This window comes from Podarcis vaucheri (assembly GCF_965113315.1).
Source record: "Podarcis vaucheri genome assembly, chromosome: 2".
NCBI lineage: Eukaryota > Metazoa > Chordata > Lepidosauria > Squamata > Lacertidae > Podarcis > Podarcis vaucheri.
The window spans coordinates 14,416,397-14,436,527 of record NC_138760.1 but is presented as its reverse complement, the minus strand read 5'-3'; the positions used below and the strand labels follow the sequence as shown (position 1 = coordinate 14,436,527).

The following is a 20,131-nucleotide window of genomic DNA, read 5'->3' as shown; positions in this document are numbered from 1 at the left end:
AAAAAAAGGCATGGGTGCTGTTAGTTTGCCATTAAAGTTTGGATCACAAACAAGAATAGTGGCACCACCCCATCATGAAGAAACAGTGCTGTGGGATTTCTGCCTGTTGTTGTTTAGTCGTGTCCGGCTCTTCGTGACCCCATGGACCAGAGCACGCCAGACACTCCTGTCCTCCACTGCCTCCCGCAGTTTGGTCAAACTCATGCTGGTAGCTTCGAGAACACTGTCCCACCATCTCGTCCTCTGTCGTCCCCTTCTCCTTGTGCCCTCCATCTTTCCCAACATCAGGGTCTTTTCCAGGGAGTCGAGTCTTCTCATGAGGTGGCCAAAGTATTGGAGCCTCAGCTCCAGGATCTGTCCTTCCAGTGAGCACTCAGGGCTGATTTCCTTCAGAATGGATGGGTTTGATCTTCTTGCAGTCCATGGGACTCTTAAGAGTCTCCTCCAGCACCATAATTCAAAAGCATCCATTCTTCGGCGATCAGCCTTCTTTATGGTCCAGCTCTCACTTCCATACATCACTACTGGGAAAACCATAGCTTTAACTATACGGATCTTTGTTGGCAAGATGATGTCTCTGCTTTTTAAGATGCTGTCTAGATTTGTCATTGCTTTCCTCCCAAGAAGCAGGCGTCTTTTAATTTCGTGGCCGCTGTCACCATCTGCAGTGATCATGGAGCCCAAGAAAGTAAAATCTCTCACTGCCTTCATTTCTTCCCCTTCTATTTGCCAGGAGGTGATGGGCCCAGTGGCCACGATCTGCCTGTTATGTCAGTCTTTTTTAGAGTGTCAACTCATCTCCCTTTTATCTGCAAAGTCACAAGCTCCCGCCCCAGTCTCCCCTTCGACTGATTTTAACAAAAATTAAGAAACAGGTTCGTCCCACGGAGCAAAACAACACTGAGCCGAATCACGAATCACCGGGCCGGGCCTGGAGCAGCCAGCGCTCCGTTCGACAACATAATAATAATAATAATAATAATAATAATAATAATAATAATAATAATTTATTATTTATACCCCGCCCATCTGGCTGGGTTTCCCCAGCCACTCTGGGCGGCTTCCAAAAGAATATTAAAATACACCAAACATTAAAAGCTTCCCTAAACAGACATCCTTACATAAATTCTCTATGTAGCCTCCTCGCCACTCTCGCCCCTCAGGAGAAGGACGCCGGCATGCAACCGGAAGTGAGGGCGGAGAGTGGCATTGCCGGCTGGCTCTTTCCTCTTTGGCCGTTGCTAGGGAGGCGGGCGGAGCTTCCGGTAGGTGCCGAGTCCCAATAGGCGGACTGATCATAGACTCCGCCGGCTGGAGAGGCGCCTTTCCCCCCTCGCCTCCCAAGATGGCGCAGCAGGTGAACATCACGGAGCTTTCGCTGCCGCAACTGGAGGTGCTGAAGAACCAGCTGGACCAGGTGAGGGAACGAGCCTTAGCGGGTGGGGGCGAGAGGGTCGGGTGGGGAATGAACGGCCGGCCGCTTCCCGCTCAAACTAGCCTGAGGCGGGAGAGGGAGGCTGGGCGGCCGCGCCTAAGGCAGCCAAGGGGTAGGAAATGAATCGGAGATTTAGGGCAGAGATGGGGAACCTGGGCTTCCCTCTCCCCGCCCCACAACCCCCCCCCCACCTTCCAAGGCTCTGCTGGACTGCGACTCCCATCAGCCCCACGGAGCATGGCCAATGGTCGGGGGTGATGGGAGTTGGAGTCCCAACCGCCAGGTTCCCCACACTCGATTTAAGGCATTTTTGAAATGCCCCATGGCAAGGGAAAATTCAAGTGGGTCTTACAGGTTCCCTTTATGCCAGTGTTTTGAAAGCAGTGTGTCCTGTAGAAAACAAAATACAGTGGTACCTCGGGTTACATACGCTTCAGGTTACAGACTCCGCTAACCCAGAAATAGTACCTCGGGTTAAGAACTTTGCTTCAGGATGAGAACAGAAATCATGCTTCGGCAGCGCAGCGGCAGCTGGAGGCCCCATTAGCTAAAGTGGTGCTTCAGCTTAAGAACAGTTTCAGGTTAATAACAGACCTCCGGAACGAATTAAATACTTAACCTGAGGTACCACTGTACATAATGGTTTTAAAAAATGCATGGGTGCTGTTAATTTGCCATTAAAGTTTGGGTCACAATTCAAACAAGAATAATCGCACCACCTCATCAAAAAAGGCCAATGCTATCCTTGGCCGCCTCCGCGGAAATATAGTGGCCTGGGGATCAAGGGAAGTCATTGGATTGCTCTTATTTTGCCTTGGGTCAGACCACGCCTGGAAGAACTGTGTCCGATTCCGGGCACAACAGTTTAAGAAAGATGCTTAGAAGCAAAGGAGGGCAAATCTAGACGATCGAGGGTCTTGCAAAATGAAGAATGGTTGAGGGATGGGTGGGTATGTTTAACCTGGAAAGAAGAGACCAAGAGGAGTTAGGATTGCCACCTTCAAATATGTCAAGGGCTGTCACATGGAGGATGGAGCGAGCTTGCTCCAGAAGCCACAACCTGAAGCAACGGATTCAAGTTATGAGAAAGGAGACTCCTGCTAAACATCAGGAAGTAATTTCTGACATCGTTCGATAGTGGAAGGGACTCCCTTGGGAGGTTGTGGGCTCTCCTTCCTTGGAAGTTTTTGATCTGTCATAGATGCTTTATTTGAGATTCCTGCGTTGCAGGGGGTTGGACTAGATGACCCTTTTGAGTTTGTTTCAACTCTACAATTCTATGATACTTGAAAGTACGTTCCACAGGAATCAGTGGGGGCATGCTCCCCAGTCAGTGTGGATCAGGATGCAACTCGACCTCCTTTTTGCAGGGTCTCCAGTGGAAGGGAGAAGGGCCAGAATCAAGGGTTGGGGGTGGGAAGATAAAGCTAAATTCTTCACTTGAGCAGCGTTTAGTGGACACCTCTGAGCTTCCTGCCTCATCATCCTGTGAAGCTCAGGATCCGAGTCCCAGGGGATCTGGGTATCCCTACTCTCAGGAGGGGATGTGGGTGGCGCTGTGGGTTAAACCACAGAGCCTAGGAAGGTCGGTGGTTTGAATCCCCGCGACGGGGTGAGCTCCCATTGTTTGGTCCCTGCTCCTGCCAACCTAGCAGTTCGAAAGCACGTCAAAGTGCAAGTAGATAAATAGGTACCGCTCTGGTGGGAAGGTAAACTGCGCTTCCATGCGCTGCTCTGGTTCGCCAGAAGCGGCTTAGTCATGCTGGTCACATGACCCGGAAGCTGTACGCTGGCTCCCTCGGCCAATAAAGCGAGAAGAGCACCGCAACCCCAGAGTCGGCCATGACTGGACCTAATGGTCAGGGGTCCCTTTACCTTTACCTTACTCTCAGGAGTACCATACTGCTTTTGAAGCGGAGGGCTTTGAGTAAGATTGGATCTCCATGAACTTTAGATTTTTTAGTAACCTACCTACCTCTTTCCTATGGAGATTCAATCCTTTGCAAATATTTGCGTAGTACATGCATGTTTTCTTTTTTTGTCACTTCCTTGACCTGGTTTGTGATGCAATGGGAAGATCAGTTAGCCTCAGTCTTCATTGTCTTCTGCACTTCAGTAATCCTTTCAACATTTTGATGTTATCCTCCTGTTAAGAGATTGGGAAGTGAGGGATGAATCACTCCCCTCACTTTGTAGTCTTTCCCCTCCTCCAAGTGATTGCAGAACTTTGTGAGTGTCCTCCAACGCTTTCAGGGCTTTTTGATGGGAGCAGTTGGTGTTTCATTGAAGCAATATCCCACCATTACTAGAGTAATGCTTGTAGTACTTATAGTAGAATAGTGGCCCCTGGTGGCAACAAAGTTATTTGATGCTGAGCCTTGATTTTTGTATGCCTTCTATAGGAAGTGGAGTTCCTTTCTTCATCCATTGCACAACTTAAGGTGGTGCAGACAAAATATGTGGAAGCCAAGGACTGTCTGACAGTTTTGAATAAAACCAATGAAGGCAAGTGACTTTATATTTTAAAATTTATATCCTGCTTCCCCGCCCCCTAAAAAGAGGAATTCAAAGTGAGTTACAACAATGAAAATGCAGAACATTGACACAAATACTAAAAGTTAGTAGTGATGTATAATGATTGTGTTAACTTTAGGTCAAATATCTTCCTTGTTCCACTCCTTGGAATATGAGTGAAACATACCTTACTGTGGTTTCTTAGAAAATGGTATGAAAGATAATATGAAGGAGCTCAATGGTAGTTCCTTCAACTCAGATGTGTGTTTTTTTATGTTCTACAAAAGCAACCAATAAATTACGTGGCACAATAGGATTCTGACTTTGACAAATCATTATTGTGGAGATGCTCTGTAATGTAAGAGTCCTATATTTTTGTCTCATCAGGTAAAGAACTACTGGTCCCACTTTCCAGCTCTGTATCCTTTCCTCAAGGAGTTGGTGGTATGGCAGCAGCACAGCCTACAGCGCAAAACTTTTCTCCCTTAAGCAGCCATTCTTTTCCTATAATTTGACCGTTGGATTAATCTGCAACAAAGTGTCTAGAACAGGCACGTGGAACCTGTGGTTTGCAGATGTCGCTGAACTACAACTCCCATCATCCTAAGCATTGGCCTTGTTGGATTGGCCTAAAAGGAGTTGGAGTCCAACAGTATCTGGAGAGCCACAGGCTCCCGAGCCCTGGCATAAAACTTTTCAGGGAGCAACATCTCTCATAGAATCCTTCCATCCTCTCATCTGCAACCACATTTGTGGAGATACCTTATCAGAAGAGTGGAAACGTTGCATAGTTCTCTCTGGAGCCTGTTTCATGGTTCAGAGTAAAAGGCTTTGGGAGTTTTTCAGCAGCTGGGTTGAGCAGGAACATCTTGCACTGGCCACCTGGATTTTTTTTATCTTCAGCACTTGCGTACTCCTATTCCCCGTGGTTCTTGATTTTTGTCCTACTTCCCCAACTGTTTTTGGACAAATGATTGGTTTTAGAATAAGCACTACGCATTTGTTTAAACCAAAGTTAAAAGGTTTAAGTAAGCCGGCTGCAGTTGGAGAAGGCACCCCTTGGGAACTGTATCCCCAATTGTTTTGACAACTCATGCCTTTAATAATGTTGGATATTTTACATATGTCATAATGGAGACTTGAGTGTCAGTGATGTCAGCTTACGACTGTGACCTCACCGTATCACTGACACTCAAGTCTCCATTACGACACATGTAAAATATCCAACTGCAGCCGGCTTACTTAAACCTCATTGTATCATGTGGTGCTGCAACCTCAGGCTTAAAGATCATTTGCATCTTCAGGCTAAAACAGCTCACTGGGCTGCTGTTGACCAATCAAGGTAAAATATCCAGTCTTGTCTGGATTGAGCTTCTATGTACAGTGGTGCCCCGCAAGACGAAATTAATTCGTTACGCAATTTTTGCCGTCTAACGAATTTTTCTTCTTGCGAAGCACGGTTTAAACGGTTTAACAAAGTCGCAAGATGTTTTCGTCTTGCGAAGCAAGCGCATAGGGGAATTCGTCTTGCGAGGCAAATCGCGAATGAAAAAACCTTTCGTCTAGCGAGTTTTTTGTCTTGCGAGGCATTCGTCTTGCGGGGCACCACTGTATTGGCTGTCATCCCATCCATTGGTAAGACATCAGTCTAGCACATGGTAACTTGGGCATCCGTGTGGTCCACATGGAAGAGCCACACATAGGTTGTGGGTTACCTGCATGTCACATGGTTCCTCCCTGTTCCTTCTGCGTTTCCTTAACCTCTCTCACAGATGTACGTTCCTGGGAAGCTTTCTGATGTTACCAATGTTTTGATAGATGTAGGAACAGGTTACTATGTAGAAAAGGTAAGACTTCCGTTCTTAATATTCACGTGGAATTCTTATTAAAGCAGCTGCATGGTTTGAGTTCATGTGAAATGTTGGGGCCTGCTATGGTCTAATGCTCCAGTACTTTCTGCCTTGAACTGTTGGGTTGAGTTGAACTGTTCTCAAGGCAGATTTTGGTATTCTGCCTGAATGGACTGTTTCTGGGGCTCTCAATATGGATTTGTTTTTGAGGGGCCCTGGAGGCTTATCAGCCTGCCCTCTTTGTCACATTTCCCATCATGTGTCTTTGGGCCGGGGAGGCAATGTCACTGAGAATGTACAAATTGCATCCCCATACCACTGTATAACCATAGCTGGCTTCATAAACAGGGGATTTAAATCAGAGATCGGGGAAAGGGATTTCTTGACAAATATGATTGTTTTGATTTGATGGATTGCATTTCTCTGCTGCTTTTCCATTCAAATGAACCCCGAAAGTGGCTTACAAACAATAAATAAAAATAACATAATAGAACCTCACAATTACAGCATAAATCATATAATATAATTAACAAAACAATTACAATATTAACAAACCAGCAACTAGAAAATAAGCTAAGAATCACAGTAACAGCATAAGTCATATTATATGATTAACAAATCAGTAAGGCATTTATAACCTATATAACAATATTAACAAAATAACAACTAAAAAAATAAACTAAGCATTGTTAAGTTCATACAGAAACACACTGTCTTACCTCCAATGACTCATAAAACTTTGGCTCTATTCAGTTCATTAAAATTTAATTTTGTTAAGGAGGAAGCTTTCATTTTGTATGTAATATCTGTGCCTATAGATTTGTGCTGCTAGTGTGCATCAAAGATTTATGCTGCTAGTGTGCCTGGAAGAGCACATTCCCTCCGTGTGAATTAGTAAGAAATATTGAGAATAGTAAGAAGAATTAGTAAGAAAAATGGAGTTGGGGACCAACAATGGGCTCCTCAACAGATGCAGCCCAGCAGATGCTCAATTTTGCCCATTGTTGTTTTTGGCTGTCTCTAGAAGATTGGTAAATGGATTCCAGTGTGGATTGGTCCAATAGTATGGATTCACTGTGTGTTGCTGGGGAGCTGATGCCATGGGCCCTTTCAACATTTTAAGATAGATCCATGTTTTTTGATAGTGACCACACCATCCGGCATCAAATATGAAATGGCTCTTGAATAGACTTGTTACTGGAATAGGCCTAACCTGAAAAGGAACAAATGTTCCTCTTTGGGCATTATGTCTGACAAATTTGAAAGAGAAGGCCAAACAGTTCCAGCAAGACTAGTAAAATTTCTTAGCAGGGGTTTCGTATAGCCAAAGAGATAGACTCTATGGCAGGTGCGAGTATAAAAGATTCAGAGCACGCCAGACTGGTTAAGGGTTTAAGCCAGGTCTCCCGTATGTTGTTGGACTACAGCTCCCATCATCCTTTGCTGACTGGGGCTGGTGGGAGTTGTAGTCCACAGCATTTGGAAGGGCAAAAGGTTGGAGAATTCAAAATTGTTTTGAATATGCCTCCTTAGCAGTTGAAGGGTCTGGCTCAGCATGCTTTGTCTAGGAAGCTATTTTGACGTTATCCACCAAGTGCATTTGATGTTGCAGTCAGTGGACGACGCCAGAGATTTCTTCAAGAGGAAGATTGATTTCCTGACGAAGCAGATGGAGAAAATCCAGCCGGCACTCCAAGAGAAGCACGCAATGAAGCAAGGTGAGGCCTGAGGGCAGGCAAAGCCCTGGAATTGGTGAGGCTCCATTTTGATCTGAGCAGCTGTGGTTGGGGTGAAGGTCTTTACTCTTCTTTGCTTCTTCTTTTGCAGCTGTAATAGAGATGATGAGCCATAAGATTCAGCAGCTAACAGCAGCGGGGACCTCACAGGCAGCCGCAACAAAGGCCTAGCAAACACTGGTCACACACATGCCTTCGCAGTTCACCATTTTGTGATGTAAACCCGATTTTGCTGCCCCAGGATGCAGCTCTCCATTCAACTGTGCAGCTGAGGGTGAGGAGGGGGTGGGGCGTTAGTTGCTTTAATAAATACGGGATTGTGATATAACAGAATCTTTTATGGGAACAATGACCATTTTGAGGATCCCATCCTTTTAAGGCGGCGGGCTTTCGCCAATTTTATTCTTGGGGTGGTTGTTATGTATTGCTGATTGTGACATGAGATGGCCTTTCATTTTTAAAGCCCAGTGGGAAGTTTTTTGTCACTTGTAAATGGAATTGTACAAAATAAACTGGTAGGATGAGAGAAAATGCAATGTGTGTGGACCCGCTAGTGTGATCTTCAAAAACGAGAGGCAAAGGCAAGGAACTGGGAAATAGAAGTGAGCAGCTGTTAACCTCTTTAGATCTTGGGCAAATAACATTAATTAGATATATGTATGAAATGATATTGAGGGAGAATATGTCTATGTTCTAGGGCTGAGTATTGGATTGTACATTCACTAGGTATAATAATAATAATAATAATAATAATAATAATAATTTATTATTTATACCCCGCCCATCTGACTGAGTTTCCCCAGCCGCTCTGGGCAGCTCCCAATCAAGTGTTAAAACCAATACAGCATTAAATAGTAAAAACTTCCCTAAACAGGGCTGCCTTCAGATGTCTTTTAAAGATAAGATAGCTGCTTATTTCCTTCACATCTGAAGGGAGGGCGTTCCCCAGGGCGGGCGCCACTACCGAGAAGGCCCTCTTAGTGTGGTCATGAGCATATTTATTCCAAAGTAAATCCAATAGGGCTGGTTTGCACTGCAAGCTTTGGACTCACATACTTTTCCCCTTATCCTCTGCTGCAGCATCAAGGAGGAGTCCAGAAGCTTTTTGTTTCTGTTTTAGAATAGGTATAACCATCTGTGTCATCTTAGCCCAGACAAACTAGTTAATTGTAACAATGATTAGTTGAAAGAAGCAAACTTAAGACCCTTAGGGGCACACTCAAGTAGCAAGTCCCACAAGCACCAGTGCCTTTGCCCCCTCTCTCTTCCCCAAATTGGCTTGGTGGAGAGCTCCCAGAACAGCATGGGAGGGGGATTGTTCCATCTGGAAAGCTGAAATGCTTGCACTGTCTGAATGATTGCCATAGCACTATGTTGAATTTCTCTCCAAGTTTATGAAGCTTACTTGCTTCAGCCAGAGGGCGAGGAACAACCCGGCTTCCTGAAGTTCATTCCGTTAATGCTAAACCCATGGGCCTCCAGTTGGGACTTTCAACTCCCATCATCTTACGCCAGAATGGCCAGCGGTCAGTGATGATGATAACTGGGAGTCCAACACCATCTGGAATGCCTCAGCTTCCCTGTCTCTGCGTTAAACCATGGTTGAGCTATATCCAAATGCAGCCATAGAATTCAATAAGCCCTAACACTTTCAGCCTGCAATCCTAAAGCACGCTTATTACTATCTCCTCCATATACATTTCGTAGTTGTGTCAGCAGTCTGAATCTGTATCCCTCTCACTCACTTGTCTCCCTGTGTGATGAAGGACTATTTGTAAGTTTTCTCAGGAAACCAGAAAGCAAAGATGTTTCATTTAATAGGGGGGAAACAACAACTTTCCTCCCCTGCAGGAACCCTCGGCATCTGAAGAACTCACTTATAGGCCAGATAATTCTGTTACTAATATTGTAGAGGCCTATCCTCTGCAGTTTTTGCTTGACTGTAGTTGATAAAGTATGCTTGTAGTAATATAGTGATAGGTAGAGAAATGTGGGTATGCAAAAAGTATTTATCAGGAGAGGAACATGAGGCTGGGAAGATCAAGACCTATCTATGAAAACTGTCTTTTGCATAACTAGCATCCATAGCCATAAACACAAGGAACAGCTTTAAAATGAACTATGTTCTGCCCCAGATGCCCAGTTTGTACCCTGCACTGCAAAAAAAGACTTGCTATGTTCTCTTCTTGGGCTTAAAAGTCTTCTAGTCCATAGTGTCTCCTTTTCTTCTTCTTCTTCTGTACAGCCCATCAGCCACCACAATCTCCCAGTGAGTGGCCTTTTTATCAGTGTCATTCATCTCCTGTTCAGAATTTGGTCCATCTTCCCATTCCGCCACATTGCCTACCTTTGTCTCTCGAACTGCCCTTGTTCAATCGCAAACTTCTGAAAGAAAGAATGAGTTTGGCACTTTGAGATCAGGAGATACACAAAACTTTTATTTCACAAGGTTTTGTTCAATCTCCCTGTCCCCTCCTCAACCGCTGTCCAATCTCCCCTGCCCCAATGGTCCATGCTCCTTCCCTGAGGCAACTCAGTTCTGCTGCAAGATGCTTCCTCGTCTGAATTCTTTCTTCCATCCAAGTCTCAGGGAGACTTGCTGACTGGATCTCTTCCCCCTCCCTCCCCTTGAAGGTTTTCTATTATGGCTTCTAACTAAAGAATGCCCCCCCAACACACATTGTATGTACAGGAGGAGGGTCTAGGGCCTGTAGATTCTCAGCAGGTGAGTTAGTTGTGCTCCGCTTTCATTCTGCCCCACAGGCAGTTTGAGATCTGGGATGCAACCAGTCTCCCGACAAGGGCCTGAAGTCCAAGCTTTGAGCGCTGTCTTCTCTTCTTCCCTCCTCCTCCTCCTCGTCACCACCCAGTGGATTTTGCACATTGGCCCCATCAGGGCCTTTGACCTGGTCAAGCGACACCCAGGTTGCAGTCCAGAGTCACCTCGGACCCCAACCTGTAGTCTTCAGGCCGCAAGCCTGGGCATCGACGTTTGGAATTCCTCTCCCGCAGGGGGGAACGAAAAACCTCAACGCACAAAGATGGGCTTGTGCACTCTCTTGTGGCGGATGAGCGTGGTTCTCTTGGTGAAACACTCTCCGCACTCCACACAAATGAAGGGCTCCGAGGGGGCGACGCCGTGGTGAGCCACGCGGTGGCGCTCCACTTCGGAAGGTGCCCGGAAGCGCTGCCCGCATTCCGGGCAAGGATGCCCGATGGGAGAGTCCGTGTCGTGGCGCAGGCGCTGGTGTTTAACCAGGCCGGCCGTGTGCGCAAAGCCCCGCCCACACTCCGGACATCGGAATGGCCGGGCACCTGTGTGCGTCCTCCGGTGCTTGGCCAGGTTCTTGCTTTGGGTGAAGCTGCGCCCACAGTCCCCGCACGTGTAAGGGCGCTCTCCCGTGTGTATGCGCTGGTGCTGGATGAGATTGGAGCTCCAGCTGAAGCTCTTGCCGCAGTCCCGGCAGACGTAGGGCTTTTCGCCGGTGTGCGTGCGCCGGTGCTGCACCAGGTGCGAGTTCTGCGAGAAGCTCTTGCCGCAGTCGGTGCAGGTGCTGGGCCGCTCGCCGGTGTGCGTGCGCTGGTGCCGCAGCAGCTTCGACCAGTGGCTGAAGCTCTTGCCGCACTCGTTGCAGATGAAGGGCCGCTGCTTGGTGGAGCGCGAGACCACTGCAGCGGCAACCGCGCCCTCGCCCTCGCCATAGCTGTCAGGGGCTAGCGGGCTCCCCTGCCGGTCCACTGCTGGTCCTTCCTGCTGGGAATTTGCCTTCCAGTTGGACTGTCCATGCTGAATGCTGGATTGGATGGTCTCGTGCTCCAGATCATCTTCACCTTTGTCAGCTGTAGGGAAAAAGAGCCACATAGATCAGCCACAGGAGCAATGCACCAAGACCCACAGGCTGATCCCCAGAAGTCAGAAGAACGGGTCTTTAAGTTTGAGGCTTTCAAAAATGGGAACCCACCAGGGCTGAGTTTAAAAACAGCCACACACCTGCTCCATAATACTAATACTAATACTAATAATAATAATAATATTTATACCCCGCCCATCTGGCTGGGTTTCCCCAGCCACTCTGGGCGGCTTCCACCTGAATATTAAAAACAATACAGCACCAGACATTAAAAACTTCCCTAAATAGGGCTGTCTTCTAAAAGTCAGATAGTTATTTATTTCCTTCACATCTGATGGAAGGGCATTCCACAGGGCAGGTGCCACTACTGAGAAGGCCCTCTACCTGGTTCCCTGTAACCTCACTTCTCGCAGTGAGGTAACCACCAGAAGGCCCTCAGCGCTGGATCTCAGTGTCCGGGCTGAATGATGGGGTGGAGACACTCCTTCAGGTATACAGGACCGAGGCCATGCAAGTGTTATGAAAAAGCTAATGGTGCAACCCACATTTATTATGATAGTTTGTATAATTTCTCCCATTTGACATAGTTTTATTGCACCATTCCTACGATTTCCCCTAAGTGGCCAAGAAAAGCTGGTTTGGTTTAAACTTGCCAGTGGTTGTCCTGTCTGCATGCGAAACACCAAAATGATAGCTAGTGTGTTTGCCCATGACCCTATTCTACATTTCAAGTTCAACTTCAAGTTTACCTTCCCGCTGGAGTGGTACCTATTTATCTACTTGCACTTTGACGTGCTTTCAAACTGCTAGGTTAGCAGGAGCAGGGACCGAGCAACGGGAGCTCACCCCGTCACAGGGATTCGAACCGCCGACCTTCCGATCGGCAAGCCCTAGGCTCAGTGGTTTAGACCAGGGCGTAATAAAAATGTTGTAATAATAATAGGATCTACACAAGGATGTGCAACTGGGCCAAGCATCTCACCTACGTAGACTCTCCGTACAATCCCGCCATCATCTGAGCTGTGGATCTCCACATGACCTGGGTCTTCACAGTCCATCTGAAAGAGCTTTTTCCCCCTCCAAGCCAGAATGTTACTGCTATGGGGGGAATGAGAGAGTTGAAATCAGAGGAAGAATCAAGCATTTCTGGAGTTGGTAACAGATGTTCACAAACAAGCAGTACTGGGTGAAAGGGAACATAATTGTCTACTGCTTAATAATAATAATAATAATAATAATAATAATAATAATTTATTTATACCCTGCCCATCTGGCTGGGCCTCCCCAGCCACTCTGGGCGGCTTCCACAGAAAACAAAAATACAATAAAATATCAAACGTTAAAAACTTCCCTGAACAGGGCTGCCTTAAGATGTCTCCTGAATGTCAGGTAGTTGTTTATCGCTTTGACATCTGCTGGAAGGGCGTTCCACAGGGCGGGCGCCACTACCGAGAAGGCCCTCTGCCTGGTTCCCTGTAGCTTTGCTTCTCGCAATGAGGGAACCGCCAGAAGGCCCTTGGCGCTGGACCTCAGCGTCCGGGCAGAATGATGGGGGTGGAGACGCTCCTTCAGGTATACTGGACCGAGGCCGTTTAGGGCTTTAAAGGTCAGCACCAACACTTTGAATTGTGCTCGGAAACGTACTGGGAGCCAATGCAGGTCTTTCAAGACCGGTGTTATATGGTCTCGGCGGCTGCCCCCAGTCACCAGTCTAGCTGCCGCATTCTGGATTAGTTGTAGTTTCCGAGTCACCTTCAAAGGTAGCCCCACGTAGAGTGCATTGCAGTAGTCCAAGCGGGAGATAACCAGAGCATGCACCACTCTGGCGAGACAGTCCGCAGGCAGATAGGGTCTCAGCCTGTGTATCAGATGGAGCTGGTAGACACTCGCCCTGGACACAGATTTAACCTGTGCCTCCATGGACAGCTGTGAGTCCAAAATGACTCCCAGGCTGCGCACCTGGTCCTTCAGGGGCACAGTTGCCCCATTCAGGACCAGGGAATCCCCTTGAGATCGCTCAGCCTCTCCTCTGACTAACAAGCCATGCTCTCTCTTGTCTTTTGGTGGGAGCCATGCTGGTAGAGCGAGGCCTATCTAGCTCTGCTAATCTATGACCTCCACTTGGGAGGACTCAACCTCTACACTGAAAAGTGCCAAGGCTTCACAAAATTGCACGCTCTGATCTAAAAGCCCTGCCCTGTAAAGCCCACCCTGCTCAGCGGTGACCAAAATGCACTCTGCACGCGTTAAGCAACACTCTTTTTGTAGTGCCTCAACACGTTTCAGGGTTTGAGCCCCAACCTTGAAAATATGTTCCAGGGGCATTCCCAAATCAAACTGTGCCTTGACCACAGCGTACAGAGCAAAGGCACTCCAGTTACCAGTGATTTGAATCACATCCTTTCACTGGGAACATGAGAACGCCTCCTATCTCACGTGATGGGGAATCAGCTACTTTGTTCTGAAACTACCGCCGTGGTGTAGACCAAGGACGCAGAACCTGTGTCCCTCCACGGATGTGGGATTCCAACTCCCATCAGCCCCAGCCAGTATAGCCAACAGTCAGGGAAGATGGGAATTGTAGTGCAGGGCCCTGAAACAGGGTTCAGTGCTACCAGCCCAGCATTTCCTGAAAAGGTACGGGGGAAGACCAGTATATAACTTAAACCTTAATTGCTGTTCCACTTTTATTATTTAAGAAGGGAGGAGCCAAAAGGAACCATTCAAATAAAATACCAGATAAATTGCACCCATCATTCATCGGCCCATCTAGCCCAATGCTGCCTACACTGGTTGGCAGCGGCTCTACAGAGTTTTAGGCAGACTTTTCTCCCAACCCTACCTGCAGATGCCAGGGAGAGGAGGTCTCTCCCCAAAACCTGCTTCTCCCCCCTCGCCCACTTCTCTTTTAATTGTCCCAGATTGAAGCAGGAACCTTCTGCACGCAAGAACATATGCTCTCCCGCGGAGTTATGTTCCTGCCCCGGTATGCATGCAACCTCCCAACAAAATGTACTTCAGAGTTATTGCTCTATCCATAGGCAACTTTAACCGCTGAATCAATGGATTAAGACCAATTGCGTTTGGCAGGATTCACTGCCAAGAAACTGCATGGGATTGCAGCCATGTAATCAAGCTACCGGTGAGCATATTCCTTTTCTAAAAAACGTTGCCAACTGTGAGCCTCCCACAATATGAACCCAGTCAACCAGAAGAACATCGGGGTGGGGTGGGGTGGAGATGAGGGCAAAAGAATGATGATGTTAAGAAGAAGAAGAAGAAGAAGCTTGTAGCTTGTTGCACATGGGGACCTAGTGTCAATGAAAATGAAATAATAATAAGCTTGTTGCACATGCGGACTTAGTAACAATAAAAATGAAAATCAGGCCACTAATGCCAAACCATCCTTATAAAAGGTAAAGGGTAAAGGGACCCCTGACCATTAGGTCCAGTCGTGACCGACTCTGGGGTTGCGGCGCTCATCTCGCTTTATTGGCCAAGGGAGCCAGCGTACAGCTTCCGGGTCATGTGGCCAGCATGACTAAGCCACTTCTGACGAACCAGAGCAGCGCATGGAAACGCCGTTTACCTTCCCGCTGGAGCGGTACCTATTTATCTACTTGCACTTTGACGTGCTTTCAAACTGCTAGGTTGGCAGGAGCAGGGACCAAGCAACGGGAGCTCACCCGGTCGCGGGGATTCGAACCACCGACCTTCTGATCTGGAATTCCTAGGCTCTGTGGTTTAACCCACAGCACCATCCTTATAACAACATATTACAGAGGAAGGGCCATGTAAGCTCCTTGCACACACACACAAACAAATACAAAGAGCAATCACGTGGCTGTTGCGCTCATGCCACAATGAATCTGTTAGCCGCAATACTTAGAGAGAGCTTTAAATAGTGTCTTCTAAAGTTAAAAACCAGCCAACAGCACCTTCCCGTACCCCAAACCCCCACTCCCCATTTTGCACCGCTCAGGAAGATAAAGACTCATCCCCACGGCCGCCTTACTCAGCCCCGGAAACCTCTAACTTGATGCCCCGCAGCGATGCCTCGCTGCACCCCCGAAACCGCAACTTTGAAAATGACAGCTTTCTGTCTCGCCCGAGGTGGCCATCTTGGGATCGAGCAATGTCATTGGGGGCAGAGGCGAGCAAGCAGGTGGTGGAGGAACGGGGGAGGGGGGGGGACAATCGGCGGCCAGCCGGACCCCGAAATCCTGCAGATCTGAGCCGCGATGCCACATCCCCGGAGAGAGGGAACCATTTCGAGATTGCACCGACGTGAGAACGAGAGAGAGAGCAACGGGAAGAACAAGGAAACTCTCACCAAGGGTGGCAAGAAGGGAAGAAATCTGATCAATAATAAGCATGCAAAGTCTTTTGCAAAGTGAAAAAAAAGGGCGCAGCGCTGCCCATTCGGGATGCGGTTTGCAGAGGGAGAGAGGTCGTGCCTGGCGATGCTCCCCTTGCAAATCTTGCCAATTCCGCTTGCAAATCTTGCAAATGCAATATCTCCCCCCCCCTCCCGGTATCTCCCCCCCCCCCCGCAGATCCCTCGGTTCAAACTCACTTGCCCTGGGAAGATGAAGGAAGCAAGGTAAGCCGTTCTGATTTATTTTTTATTTTTCCAGACACCACCCCCACCTGAGGCAAGAGAAAGGAGGCTGAGCCACGGCAGCGATTGCACTCCAGCTCAACTCTCAGCTCAGCTCAGGGGGCTGCTGGGAACAGGAAGGTCCCAGTTAGATTTAATCCCCTATTCTACCTCCTCTCGGCTGCTGTATTTCCTGGTGATCGCTAGGAAGAGGGAGCTATTGCTAGCTCTATGGTTAAGAGATGGGGAGGGGGCGGTGTTGTCCGAGGAAATCAGCATGCTTTTTTGAAAAGGAAAGTGGGGCGTCTATATAGATGCACCCTGAGGGGTGAAAGATGCCGTCGGAAAAGTAGGGGGGCGAGTTTCTTCTCCCTTAGGGACGGGGAGGTCAGCAGCTGTCTGAGAGCTGTTAACTTATACGCAGAGTTCATCATGCGATAGGCTGGGCTGGATGAATCCCAAGCCGGAATTAAGATCGCCGGAAGAAATATCAACAGCCTCAGATATGCAGATGACACAACCTTGATGGCAGAAAGTGAGGAGGAATTAATATGGTCTGAAGCTCAACATCAAAAAAACAAAGATCATGGCCACTGGTCCCATCACCTCCTGGCAAATAGAAGAGGAAGAAATGGAGGCAGTGAGAGATTTTACTTTCTTGGGCTCCATGATCACTGCAGATGGTGACAGCAGCCACGAAATTAAAAGACGCCTGCTCCTTGGGAGAAAGGTGATGGCAAACCTAGACAACATCTTAAAAAGCAGAGACATCACCTTGCCAACAAAGGTCCGTATAGTAAAAGCTATGGTTTTCCCAGTAGTGATGTATGGAAGTGAGAGCTGGACCATAAAGAATGCTGATCGCCGAAGAATGGATGCTTTTGAATTAGGAGACTCTTGAGAGTCCCATGGACTGCAAAAAGATCAAACCTCTCCATTCTGAAGGAAATCAGCCCTGAGTGCTCACTGGAAGGACAGATCCTGAAGCTGAGGCTCCAATACTTTGGCCACCTCATGAGAAGAGAAGACTCCCTGGAAAAGACCCTGATGTTGGGAAAGATTGAGGGCACAAGGAGAAGGGGATGACAGAGGACAAGATGGTTGGACAGTGTTCTCGAAGCTACCAGCATGAGTTTGACCAAACTGCGGGAGGCAGTGGAGGACAGGAGTGCCTGGCATTCTCAGAATTTGTCAAGAATGTATAATTTGCTGCTGAAATGGAATACACAAGATGAAACAGTTAAATCGGCTATGATTAAGTGGGCACAGGATATTGGTCATAACATTATGTTTGCTGACTGGGAATGGTTGTGGAACACCGGTATTAAATTTACGGCATGTAATGCCTTAAAGGAAAATATTATGAAAATGATTTACAGGTGGTACATGACCCCAGTCAAGCTAGCAAAAATTTACCATTTGCCTGATAATAAGTGTTGGAAATGTAAAGAAACTGAAGGTACTTTCTATCACCTTTGGTGGACATGCCCGAAGATTAAGGCTTTCTGGGAAATGATATATAATGAAATGAAAAAGGTACTTAAATGTACTTTCCCTAAGAAACCAGAGGCCTTTCTCCTGGGCATTGTCGGCCAATTGGTGTCAAAGAAAGATAGAACTTTCTTTATGTACGCTACTACAGCAGCAAGAATACTTATCGCAAAGTATTGGAAGACACAAAATCTACCCACCCTGGAAGAATGGCAGATGAAAGTGATGGACTACATGACATTGGCTGAGATGACTGGCAGAATCCGTGACCAGGGAAAGGAGGCGGCGGAAGAAGAAGGGAAGAAGTTTAAAATCTATCTTAAGGACTATTATAAACTTGATGAATGTTAGAATGTCGAGGTTTAAAGAAAGAAAGGGTTACAGTGTTATAAGATTGGACTGAAGGAAAGACTAAGAGGATAGAGGTTTGAGAGAAACAATTGGAAATTGCTAAAAATTTTGGACATCGGGATGCAGAAAGGGGAGGTATGGGGGAGTCTGAGAAACAAGGTTTTAGGGGAAAAAGGTTATGAAACTATACATGTTTGTATGTCTTTATATATGTTTGTATTGTCTTAAAAAATTTGTAAAACCAATAATTTTTTTTAATAAAAAATAAAATAAAAAAGGAGTGCCTGGCGTTCTCTGGTCCATGGGGTCACGAAGAATCGGACACGACTAAACGACTAAACAACAACAACACCCTTTTCTTTGGCGATGCACCCAGAAGGTGCCTGCAGGAGACCCTCAGAGTAGGACCAGGGCCGGCCCACCCACGTGGCAAGATCTTGATGTGGATATTTGTTCAGCTGAGATTCCGGCATCATTGCAAGAGGTTGGACTAGATGACCCTTGGCGTTCCTTCCAACTCTACAGTTCTATGATTCCATCTTTGTTCCTCTTATTTCCTGGTGGGGAGGTGGGGCATGTGTGCCATTTTGTGGTGTTGTAAACAAAATCTGCCCTTATGGGGTATCCAAGAGCCCGTATAGAGTCCTTACATGGGCTCCCTATTGGTAGGAGAAAACAACAGAGGCCAACCAGAGAATATTGAGAAGCAAAGCAGCTAGTAAGCCTGATCTTTATTGATCTGATGCAACAGGGTGCTCCCTCCACACGCAGGAGTTTGGATGACACACTAAGCCAGGGGTCAGCAAACTTTTTCAGCAGGGGGCCGGTCCACTGTCCGTCAGACCTTGTGGGGGGCCGGATTATATTTTTTTGGGGGAAATGAACAAATTCTTATGCCCCACAAATAACCCAGAGATGCATTTTAAATAAAAGGATACATTCTACTCATGTAAAAACACGCTGATTCCCGGACTGTCCACGGGCCGTATTTAGAAGGCAATTGGGCCAGATCTGGCCCCCAGGCCTTAGTTTGCCTACCCATGCACTAAGCCAAGCCACAGCACAGCTCAACACAACAGCTGAGCAACCAGAAGTAGAGCAAAGTTACCTAAAGCAGTACAAATATATATATATATATATATTTGCAACCACAGCTGCTTGAATGCTATTTTCCCAAAGATGGAAAGAAGAAAATGTCCCGACTAAAGACGAATGGCGACAGAAACTACTGGATTATGCAGAAATGGCTAAGTTTAACAGAAGAATAAGGAATCAAGAGGACAAAGTTTTTAATAAAGAATGGAAACTGTTTATTGAATATTTACAAGACTATTGTAAACATATTAAGACATTAGTAGGATTAATGTAAAAACGTGTAGTGATATAAAACATATTGAATATACAATATGGGGGGCCCACTAGGGGCACATTGGAAGATGGCCGACAATACCATCTCTCCGGACCACACAGGGTAATTAAGAGGCTGTTATGGGAGTAGGCAGCCTCCCTTGTTGCCCCAAGGGAATGGGGAACACTGCCCTTGCCTTCTGTGCCCACAAATCACCCCCAAATTCAAAAGAAGGGGGTGAGGGCACTAGGCAGAATGCCCCTGTGTGGACTTCGGCTCTCCTGGATGCTGTCTCTGATAGCGCACTAGCTGCAGCAATTTGGAATAATTAATTACAAAAGAAGCAAATGCACATATTTCAAGTGAAGAAGGGGAGTTAAGACTGCTAATTGAAGGGACCTATGCGAAAGAAGACGACGGGTTGGAGCAATAGGAATATTTTACGATGAAGATACATCAAAGGCTGGGTATGTCGGCAATGGGACTGAATGGGGGGGGAACCTTTTTTACTTTTCTTCTATGTGATTAACCAAGAACCCCTCATTAGAACCGTTGGTTTAACTGACCCAAGCAGGATGATTAAGGTCTGTGTGGAAATAAACTTTAACCAAAAGTATGCTTTATGGAGATCAAGAAGGAATAAGAGCTTTTGGAATGGCGCAGCAATTAATTCAGAGTTGCCATATTGCCAAAGGATTTATAGCCGGGAGGAGGAACGGATGTGTTTTCAGACTGCATTCCTGGTGAATCTCCTCAGAAGTTTGAGAAAGGAGGCAGATTTGTGAAGATTAATGACGCTAAGACTGTTTTGATTTATGGAAGTGATGTTATATGGAAAACGTCTGGGTAGGGCTACTGGATAAAAAAAAATATATACACGCAGGTCTACAAACTGTTTTAACCAGCTTGTGGAGACTATCAGAGGTCAAAAAGAGAAAGGAAAAATATATGAAAA

General features: G+C 46.8%; 2 protein-coding genes across 2 annotated transcripts; one reads left to right on the top strand and one right to left on the bottom strand.

Annotated features, from left to right (window-relative positions):
• Positions 1-1,262: 1,262 nt before the first annotated feature.
• PFDN5 (prefoldin subunit 5) lies at positions 1,263-8,071 on the top strand. Its single transcript, XM_082212929.1, has 6 exons — positions 1,263-1,417; positions 3,838-3,940; positions 4,337-4,368; positions 5,722-5,796; positions 7,412-7,517; positions 7,627-8,071. The coding sequence occupies exons 1-6, from the start codon at positions 1,346-1,348 to the stop codon at positions 7,704-7,706; spliced, it is 468 nt and encodes a 155-aa protein (XP_082069055.1). The 5' UTR covers positions 1,263-1,345; the 3' UTR covers positions 7,707-8,071.
• A 1,881-nt stretch (positions 8,072-9,952) lies between these two features.
• LOC309526557 (uncharacterized protein) lies at positions 9,953-13,817 on the bottom strand. The gene is made up of 3 exons (XM_082212803.1): positions 13,768-13,817; positions 12,369-12,484; positions 9,953-11,375 (listed from the first exon to the last, which is right to left on the bottom strand). The coding sequence occupies exons 1-3, from the start codon at positions 13,800-13,802 to the stop codon at positions 10,564-10,566; spliced, it is 963 nt and encodes a 320-aa protein (XP_082068929.1). The 5' UTR covers positions 13,803-13,817; the 3' UTR covers positions 9,953-10,563.
• Positions 13,818-20,131: the final 6,314 nt, after the last annotated feature.

Coding starts and splice junctions, on each gene's coding strand:
- LOC309526557 (XM_082212803.1), bottom strand. CDS start 13,802: ATGTTCCCAGTGAAAGGATGTGATTCAAATCACTG. Junction 12,485..13,767: donor GGATGTGATTCAAATCACTG/GTAACTGGAGTG, acceptor TTCCCCCCATAG/CAGTAACATTCTGGCTTGGA. Junction 11,376..12,368: donor TGTACGGAGAGTCTACGTAG/GTGAGATGCTTG, acceptor TTTTCCCTACAG/CTGACAAAGGTGAAGATGAT.
- PFDN5 (XM_082212929.1), top strand. CDS start 1,346: ATGGCGCAGCAGGTGAACATCACGGAGCTTTCGCTGCCGCAACTGGAG. Junction 4,369..5,721: donor TGGTCCCACTTTCCAGCTCT/GTATCCTTTCCT, acceptor CCTCTCTCACAG/ATGTACGTTCCTGGGAAGCT. Junction 5,797..7,411: donor CAGGTTACTATGTAGAAAAG/GTAAGACTTCCG, acceptor TTGATGTTGCAG/TCAGTGGACGACGCCAGAGA.